The 9,945-nt window shown below is 34.8% G+C and overlaps 1 protein-coding gene and 1 pseudogene across 2 annotated transcripts; both read left to right on the plus strand.

Moving 5' to 3' along the window:
* Positions 1–242: 242 nt before the first annotated feature.
* On the plus strand, positions 243–4,039 carry LOC143554513 (transmembrane 9 superfamily member 2-like; annotated as a pseudogene). Its single transcript, XR_013139031.1, has 8 exons — positions 243–405; positions 1,304–1,344; positions 1,427–2,009; positions 2,084–2,221; positions 2,321–2,477; positions 2,883–3,368; positions 3,454–3,706; positions 3,822–4,039. The product of XR_013139031.1 is annotated as a transmembrane 9 superfamily member 2-like (transcript).
* Positions 4,040–5,414: 1,375 nt separating this feature from the next.
* On the plus strand, positions 5,415–9,374 carry LOC143554514 (transmembrane 9 superfamily member 3-like). The gene is made up of 7 exons (XM_077044248.1): positions 5,415–5,572; positions 6,752–6,792; positions 6,885–7,467; positions 7,557–7,694; positions 7,784–7,940; positions 8,598–9,082; positions 9,155–9,374. Exons 1-7 carry the CDS (start codon positions 5,424–5,426, stop codon positions 9,372–9,374), a joined length of 1,773 nt encoding a protein of 590 aa, XP_076900363.1. The 5' UTR covers positions 5,415–5,423.
* The last annotated feature ends 571 nt before the right edge of the window (positions 9,375–9,945 follow it).

The following is a 9,945-nucleotide window of genomic DNA, read 5'->3' on the forward strand; positions in this document are numbered from 1 at the left end:
CAAGAGCGACCCTCTTTACCTAAATGTTAGTATTCATTAATCCATAAAACCTTTTAGTGTGTGAAATCAAACAAAACAATAAAATAATTAATAAAGACTCACGAAGTGAGCAGTCAAAACTAAATAAAAAAGATAAAAATAGAATAAAATTCTGAAATGACGTAAAAGCCCTTGAACAGCTCCTACTGAGTATACAAATCCCCCAATGTTTACATTATTACATTACACACAATCTCTCTATCCATACCAGACACCAAAGATGTTGACTACGATGACCGTGATCCGGTGGTTTGTGGTGGCATTACTGGTGGTTGAAGTCCGTTCAGGTGCCTCCGATCACAAGTACAAACCTAACGACGATGTTCCTATCTACGCCAACAAAGTCGGCCCATTTCATAACCCTAGGTATCCTCAATACACTAGATCGCCTTCATTTTTATAGATCCCGTTCTTATTCTGCAACTCATATGTTTCAATTCATCATTTTGCTTGTTATTATACTGGTTAGTCGATTGGTTTAAGATGAATTAGGGTTTATGTTTTCTGATTTGCTGGATCTCTTATTCAATCGTTAAATTGTGTTGAAATTAGGGCTTTATGTTGTCATTCTCAATGCTTAACTTATAAATTCTCTAGTTATGTTGTATGAAACTTGAGTTTATGTTGTAACTGAAGGTTGGTAAACAGAAGTACGGTAAAGATCTGAAATATTGATCTTGATCTAGCTTCTTTCGAGGCTGTTTTTTGTATTTTTAGTGAGATATGTGTGTTTTAATACTCCAAGTCTCCAACATATATTATCTATAAACATAAATAACATTATTTACATAATTTTTAATATATTTAAGTTATTACCTGCTTATGTTTTAATTTTGTCTGACACTTGTTATTTTCAAAAACTATTCTGCTGTGAAACGTAGAGCTGGCAAATTGGGTACCTGTTTAGACACAATAAGACATGTTTAGCAAAAAAAGTACACTATGCAATTTTATACTTTTTTAAAACTAATTAAAATTAGGAGGCTAGGGTTCATCATTTCTCATTATTGACATATAAAACATGTAACTGCCACGCTCAAACCACCAAAACTAAGTTTTAAACATGTTTGGCACTTGCGTTAATCGCATCTCTACGAATTGCCATCTCTAGTGAAATGTACCGGTTTTTTGATACTTCTATCTATTATCTATAAACATAAAGAACAGTATACATAATTCCAGTATATTAAAGTTTTATTATGCCTGCTTATATCTTCATTGTGTCTGATACTCATTTCTTCAATAAATAACTATCTCTGTGCAGTGAAACATACCGGTTTTTTGATCTTCCATTCTGTTTACCAGGTGTGCATTTGTTGATAAATTACAATTTACCTTTTATTTTTGTGATTTTATGTAAGTTATTGATCTTAATGTATTTTACCAGCTCATCTAAAGGAGAAACCAGAAGCACTTGGTGAAGTACTGAACGGAGACCGTTTAGTCAGTGCTCCTTATAAGCTTGAGTTTATGGTTGAAAAGGATTCAGAAGTTGTTTGCAGAAAAAAACTAACAAAAGATGAAGTAACTAAGTTCAGAAAAGCGGTTGCTAAGGATTATTATTTCCAAATGTACTATGATGACTTGCCTTTTTGGGGCTTTCTAGGGAAGGTTGAAAAGGACAAAAATGACCCTATTGAGGAAAAATATTACTTGTTTAAGCATCTTCATTTTGAGGTCCACTACAATAAAGATCGTGTGATTGAGATTAATGCAAAGGCTGATCCTACTGCTGTGGTGGATCTCACCGAAGACAAAGAAACTGAGGTGGAATTTATGTACACGGTGAGGTGGAAAGAAACTGATATTCCTTATGAGAGTAGAATGGAGAAATATTCACAGACTTCTTCACAGCCACATCACCTTGAAATTCATTGGTTTTCAATTATCAACTCATGTGTCACGGTTCTTCTGTTGACTGGTTTCCTTGCCACCATTCTTATGCGAGTCCTTAAGAATGATTTTGTCAAGTAAGTTATTAAATGATTTAAACACAATTCTTTCCTTATAATGATTTGTTTTTATTATGGCTATTTGAAAAAAGGTATGCACATGATGAAGAGGAAGCTGATGATCAAGAGGAAACTGGTTGGAAGTACATTCATGGTGATGTTTTTAGGTACCCGAAATACAAGTCTCTGTTTGCTGCCGCACTTGGTTCTGGCACTCAGCTATTTTCCCTGTAAGTAGAATACTGGTGTATTGATTGTTTCACACTTTTCATCTTCACTTGGTTAGTTTTGAGTTGTGTTAACTTTAACTACTTGTTGACTTTTTTCAGTGCACTTTTTATTTTTGGGCTTGCTCTTGTTGGTGTATTTTATCCATATAATCGAGGGGCTCTGTTTACTGCACTGGTTGTCATATATGCACTTACTTCCGGGATTGCAGGCTACACAGCTGCCTCCTTTTATCACCAGCTAGAAGGAACCAACTGGGTATATTGTTAGTTACTCTACTTCTTTTTTAAGGGACAATTTCATATATACCCCTGCAAACTGGAAACTATCATATATACTTATACAAAACTAAAAAAGTTAAGCATGCCCAGTTGCCCAGCCCTTACATAGTAGTTAGAATAGCATATATACCCAATTCTTAAAAAACAACTAAATATATGATCAAAATCCAAATAAAAGTTAGGGTTTAAACAAATATAACATAAATGAGTAGAGTAGTCATTAGGTAAAAATTCATTTAAATTGGGTATATATAATAATATTTTTAGTTTTAGTTGGGCATATATTAAAATTTTCAATTTTGTAAGGGTATATATGATGTTTATTCTATTTTGAAATCAGTGTTAATAATCGTTAAATGTTATATTTGATTTTAATCAACAGGTGAGGAACTTACTATTGACTGGCTGCTTGTTTTGTGGGCCTCTCTTTCTGACTTTCTGCTTTTTGAACACGGTTGCAATTGCGTACACTGCTACTGCTGCTCTACCTTTTGGTACAATAGTGGTGATCGTATTAATATGGACATTGGTGACATCACCATTGCTAGTATTGGGTGGTATTGCTGGCAAAAACAGCAAGGCTGAATTTCAGGCACCCGTTCGCACCACAAAATACCCAAGAGAGATCCCATCATTGCCTTGGTACCGTAAAACCATCCCTCAAATGGCCATGGCTGGTTTTCTTCCTTTCAGTGCAATCTACATTGAGCTTTATTACATCTTTGCCAGTGTGTGGGGCCACAAGATTTATACTATTTACAGTATCTTATTTATAGTCTTTATCATCCTCCTCATTGTTACCCGCCTTTATTACTGTCGCATTGACTTACTTCCAACTTGCTGCTGAAGATCATGAATGGTGGTGGAGGTATGTATTATGCAATTACGTAACATTTTTAACTTTTAACTTACTGTATTTAGTTCTTTGACTTCTATTTATAAATTGTTTTCAGGTCCTTCTTGTGTGGGGGGTCAACTGGTGTTTTCATATTTGGGTATTGCTTGTATTATTATTATGAGCGTTCTGACATGTCGGGATTCATGCAAACGTCGTTTTTCTTTGGGTACATGGCTTGCATTTGTTATGGTTTCTTTCTCATGCTCGGAATGGTCGGTTTTCGGGCAGCGTTGTTCTTTGTCCGCCACATCTACCGCTCAATAAAGTGTGAATAGAAGTTTAATGTTCATTCTGTAGTGGTAACATAGGTAGGTTCTGTTAGTTAATGGATTACACATTACAATTTATATGTGCTTGAGGTCTAAAAGCTTATAAGCACAAACACACTTCTTATGTAGACAATTCTTGTTTTGTGTCAGGCAGGAGTTGCTGTTCTTGTTGCTGCGGCTCAGGGTGGAATTATTAAGGCTATGAGAACTAGTTTACCTGATGATGAATGTTTTGATATGCTAGTTTGTGTTGTTTCTTTTAACGTTTAATAGGAACTAAATCATACCTAGTCAATTTTGGACATACCATTTTAATATGTAGCTTGTAATTAGATTAAAGTTTGTGTCACTTCAGTTATTGGCAACCTTTCTGTTTCCCCTCTACATATCCTTGGTATGATGCTAGTATCTATAAGTTTTGGAAGGAGGTCAAACTTGCAATCTGAACATGTCATTAGGACCACTTTGTGATTAACTATTACTATTATCATTATTATTATTATTATTATTTATTTATTTTTTAATACAAAATATATTTTACAATGATCCATCTTCTAATTTCTTGTGGCCTATGTTATAGTTTCATCTTCAATTAACTAATCTTGGTTCAAGATTCATGTGATGCCCATGTAAAGTGACTTATAATACATGCTTAAAACTTCAATAACTAAAGCTATAATTACTTGAAATATTTTTAGAAGCTAGGGTTGGTATTAATATTCCTTTACATTTGGTTCAATTGCTCGAGGATGGTTTTTATTTTATTTTATTTTTATCAAACTCGAAGGAATAGATAAATTTACTAATTGAAAGAAGATGCTTAATTCCTCCACATTATCTTTTGATTGTGTCCTTAAACCAGCTCCCAATGAAAGGACTTGTATCCTCAGGGAAGCTTCACAAAAGATTCCTGTATCCATAAGCCATTTTCTTCACCAACCCGAATTCTAGAAATGGTTAGAAAGTTGTGTGAAGACACTAATTAAAGACGTAAATGAGGCTGCTAGATTCTGATTTGGTTTCACAAACGACAGGGACAAACCACTACTAAAATAACATCAATTATGATTTGCAAAAGTCCTTTAGCCTCTTTAGCTACTAGACCAACCAACACAACTGACAATGAATGTGATGTACCAGAGCATGGTAATATACAATTCCAAGAACATAGAAGTGATGAGACTTGTCCTGTACTTAGATACCCGTTTGCAAATGAAGTCCGCGACTGCTACTGATAGAGTCCATTGATCCATTAAAAAAATTGATATGTTAAATTGTTAATGCTAAACTTTAGGCAAGTGAATCAAGAACACGAGATTTGTAGAACTCTCTACGACTCTTTTATTAAGAAAACGACAAACAAGAAAAACTTAATAATAATTAATGCATTGAACCTATGGTTATGTTACTATAATAAAGAAATTATTATATTAAATATTCTCCAAAGACACTAAGAGCCCTCAATCTGATTTGGTGTTGAACACGTTTAACAGTTAACGGACGCGAACTCTCCACGGGTTGGTACAAAAGTTACCGGTGAAAAACTTGATATTCATAATATTAAATAAACAAAACATAAAGGACCGTTTATGTAACTTATTACATTTTTGAAAACGCACGAAAAGACCCCTTGAAGAAACGTTACCGACTATATAAGGCCCCTAATATAGATTCAGAAACATACATGTATACAAGATCGGATCTATTGGTATCTAATCCAATCCAATCCAATCCAATCCAAGTGACCACCAGAAACATGTCGGTGATACGGTGGTTGACGGTGGCGCTGCTGGCAGTGGCATTTTGCATCGGCGAAGTTCGATCGGACGCCTCCGATCACAAATACAAACCTGGTGATGAAGTGCCTCTATACGCCAACAAAGTTGGCCCATTTCATAACCCTAGGTGACCAATCTTTTCCATACACCTGTTAGATATCTGTTTGAAACGTTTAGTTTCATACATTTGGCTTTTGTCAACGAATTGGTGGATCTGATTTGGTAGAGTTAGGGTTTTTCTGTTTCTGGTTTGCTGGATCTCAGATTCTCGCTTTCAGTAATGTTAATTAGGGTTTTGTTTGCTTAGTTTTTTAATTATTGTTAATCGAGGTTTTAGATTGTTTGGTGATGCTTCAGCTGAGTTTAGATGTAGGTAGTGTGGTAGAATTGGCTAATTGGGCGGTGGGATGGGGACTAGCTATCAATCCCGATTATTCCGGACATACGGATTGGAATTTTTATATAGACACATATTTTTTTATTAAGTCATTTTTATATATACACATTTTCATATGTAAATTTTACACACACAGTTTTATAAGTAATTTTTTATAGAGAATGCCTGTTTATATAAAAATTTCATATAAAAATGTGTGTGCTGGAAATTGGCTGGGAACTGCTGCAAATTGCCGGAAATCAGCCGGAGTTAAGGCCAGAGTTAAGGTACGCAATGGGCACACATTGAGTCTGTTTATTAAGGGGTTGATATTAGGTAATAGGTGAGGCATAAATAGTTTTTTTTTTGCTCTGTATATTACTGCGTTAACATTATGAATATATGATTTTTTTACGTGTAGATCATTACATGACATTGCTAAATTATCCTTGATATAAATATTGTTGTTTTTGTGTCAACAAATACTTTTAACTGGGTTTAAATACATTATTAAGTTCTTAATCAACGATCTTTTATGGATCTTGATGTGCACTTTGTGAGAACAATCATGTGTATAGTTCAACCTAAAGATTAGGAGAACTGAGAGGAGTTATTAAGAAATGGCACAAGGGCCGTGTTTGATCTTGTATTGAACATATAAGAAATGCTAATAAACTTACAATAATAATATCTAAATGTTGTTTAAAAGCCATTTGGCTCTTCTATCTTGGTACAAAACCATATTTCATGTCTTTGATTTGAGATTGCCAACAAGTATTTGTATTTGCATGAATGCATGACATAAGTTTGGAAATGATATCTTTATTGTGGGCAAAGATAATTATTTTTTTTGTTTTGCTTGTTACATCATATTTACTGTATTAACTCTTGCTTTGTAAAGCTCATTTTTGTATCTGTCTTATTCTACAGTGAAACATACCGTTATTTTGATCTACCTTTTTGTTTACCAGGTATGTATGCAAGTTTTTGCAGGCTCTTGGTCTTGTTTGTTATTGATTATTGTATATTGTTTTGCTTGACTTAAACTTATTGTTATTTGCAGCTCATTTAAAGGAGAAATCAGAAGCTCTTGGTGAAGTACTAAATGGAGACCGTTTGGTCAGTGCTCCTTATAAACTCGACTTCATGGTTGAAAAAGACTCAGAACCCGTTTGCAAAAAAACACTTACAAAAGCCGAAGTATCCAAATTCCGAAGTGCGGTTACCAAAGATTATTATTTTCAAATGTACTACGATGACTTACCTTTCTGGGGCTTTCTAGGCAAGGTTGGAAAAGACAAAAATGACCCTAGTGAGGAAAAATACTACCTGTTCAAACATCTTCATTTTGAGATCCACTACAACAAAGATCGTGTGATTGAAATAAACGCAAAGGCTGACCCTAATGCTGTTGTGGATCTCACTGAAGACAAAGAAACTGAGGTGGAATTTATGTACACGGTGAGGTGGAAAGAAACTAATGTTCCTTATGAGAGTAGAATGGAGAAATATGCTCAATCTTCTTCACAACCACATCACCTTGAAATTCACTGGTTTTCAATTATTAACTCGTGTGTCACGGTTCTTCTGTTAACCGGTTTCCTTGCCACCATTCTTATGCGAGTCCTTAAGAATGATTTTGTCAAGTAAGTATTTAAAGATTTAATTCCAAGTATTTTTGTATAATTTTTTCTTGTATTCCATTGATTATATAATTGTGGTTATTTGAAAAAAGGTATGCTCATGATGAAGAGGCAGCTGATGATCAAGAGGAAACTGGTTGGAAGTACATTCATGGTGATGTTTTTAGGTACCCGAAGTACAAGTCTCTTTTTGCTGCTGCGCTTGGTTCTGGTACTCAACTATTTGCTCTGTAAGTAAACTAAATAGTTCATGCCTTTCATTTCTGTTTATCTATTGTTAACATTAACATTAATAGATTAACTACCTTTTGGTTTTCAGTGCACTTTTTATTTTTGGGCTTGCTCTTGTTGGTGTATTTTATCCATATAACCGAGGAGCTCTCTTTACCGCACTGGTTGTCATATACGCTCTTACATCCGGGATTGCAGGCTACACTGCAGCCTCGTTTTATCACCAGCTAGATGGAACCAACTGGGTATGTATAGGCCTGTAAATGAACCAAATGGACACGAATGGAGCATGCTAGTGTTTTTCGTTTAACTTAAGTTACTTAACGATTAAGCGATTGAACACAAGGGTTTCCTTGTTCATGTTCGGTTGTTAAGAAAATGGGTGTTTGTGTCCGTTTCTTTGTAGTATAAACAAAAGGTTCACTAATGTAAAAGAACGGAGATGGACATAATTGAACACATGAAAAAACATAATTGCGCAAAACTTTGAAGAACTATTATATGTAAACATGTACATAAATCTGTTGGGTCTAAAGATTTACTAAAACTAGACTAAATTGTAATTGGCAATCAAAAAACTAAACTTCAGTGTAATGGGATTAAATTTTTTTAAGTTATACAAACATAAATTAACATACATAAATGAATGTAAACAAATCAACATAAATGAAATAATGTAAATGAACATTCACAAAGATAAGTTGACGAATGGGGGATGTTCGTTTGTTTGTTAAATAAACAAACACAAACGAATTTCCCGCTGAATGATTTACGAATAGTTCACTGAACGTTCGGTTCATTTGTAGGTTTCTGTATGCAATATTTCTTATGTTACTCTACTTATATTATTTTAAATCAATGTTAATAACAGCTAAGTCTAATATTTTGATTTTAAACAACAGGTGAGGAACTTACTATTGACTGGCTGCTTGTTCTGTGGGCCTCTCTTTCTGACTTTCTGCTTCCTAAACACGGTTGCAATCGCGTACACTGCTACTGCAGCTCTACCTTTTGGTACGATAGTGGTGATTGTATTAATATGGACACTGGTGACATCACCATTGCTAGTATTGGGTGGTATTGCTGGCAAAAACAGCAAGGCTGAATTTCAGGCACCCGTTCGCACCACAAAATACCCAAGAGAGATCCCGCCATTGCCTTGGTACCGTAAAACCATCCCTCAGATGGCCATGGCTGGCTTTCTTCCTTTCAGTGCAATCTACATTGAGCTTTATTACATCTTTGCCAGTGTGTGGGGCCACAAGATTTATACCATTTACAGTATCTTATTTATAGTCTTTATCATCCTTCTCATTGTTACCGCCTTTATCACTGTCGCATTGACTTATTTCCAGCTTGCTGCTGAAGACCATGAATGGTGGTGGAGGTATGTATAATCTCATTTTGACATTTGCCTTTTGTGGTATGATAGTTGACTTGTGTTTTAAAATGTTATCAGGTCTTTTCTCTGTGGTGGTTCAACGGGTGTCTTTATCTATGGGTATTGCTTGTATTATTACTATGAGCGTTCTGACATGTCGGGATTCATGCAAACATCATTTTTCTTTGGTTACATGGCTTGCATCTGTTATGGTTTCTTCCTCATGCTTGGGACGGTTGGTTTCCGTGCTGCGTTGTTCTTTGTCCGACACATATACCGATCCATTAAGTGTGAATAGAAGCTTTTGACACTCAGGTAACATGTTCTACACACATGCTTGTGTAATAAGGTGATATGTATCATGTTAATGTATATGTTTTAGCTATGTGTTCCAGGAGCTGCTTCTGCAATTGCTGAATGTGGAAGCTTAAAGGAAACTAGTATGTGGCCATGATGTTGAAGACCGTTTTATGTTTTATTAGGTTAATAAGATAAAAGTTATGTTTTGATATGCTAGTGCTTATGCTGTTTCTTTGCTTTTGAAAATAGGAAGGGAGATTGAACAATACACTCAATTTTGACACACACATATATAGACCCTTGTTTGTAATTGAACTCCATATCTATAGTGTGTTCATCTGCATCGGGTTATTGTTTTACATATGATCAGAAATACCAAAAACTAGTTAATGATCACCTATGTTGGAGTTGGAGTCCCCGTCTTCATCTTAAAATTTTAAAGATTCTCAATTTTCTTTCATCTGAATCATTAACTTTTAGTCACTGAAGTCTCATTTTTCTTTATCTTCAATCGTTTCGGTTTGTACCTTGGAGAAATACAATAAAAACGCATCTCAATGAGGCAATCG

The sequence above is a fragment of the Bidens hawaiensis genome, unplaced genomic scaffold (assembly GCF_021521415.1).
Source record: "Bidens hawaiensis isolate Kalapana, Puna unplaced genomic scaffold, B.hawaiensis_p1.1 tig00017718_1, whole genome shotgun sequence".
Taxonomy (NCBI): Eukaryota; Viridiplantae; Streptophyta; class Magnoliopsida; order Asterales; family Asteraceae; genus Bidens; species Bidens hawaiensis.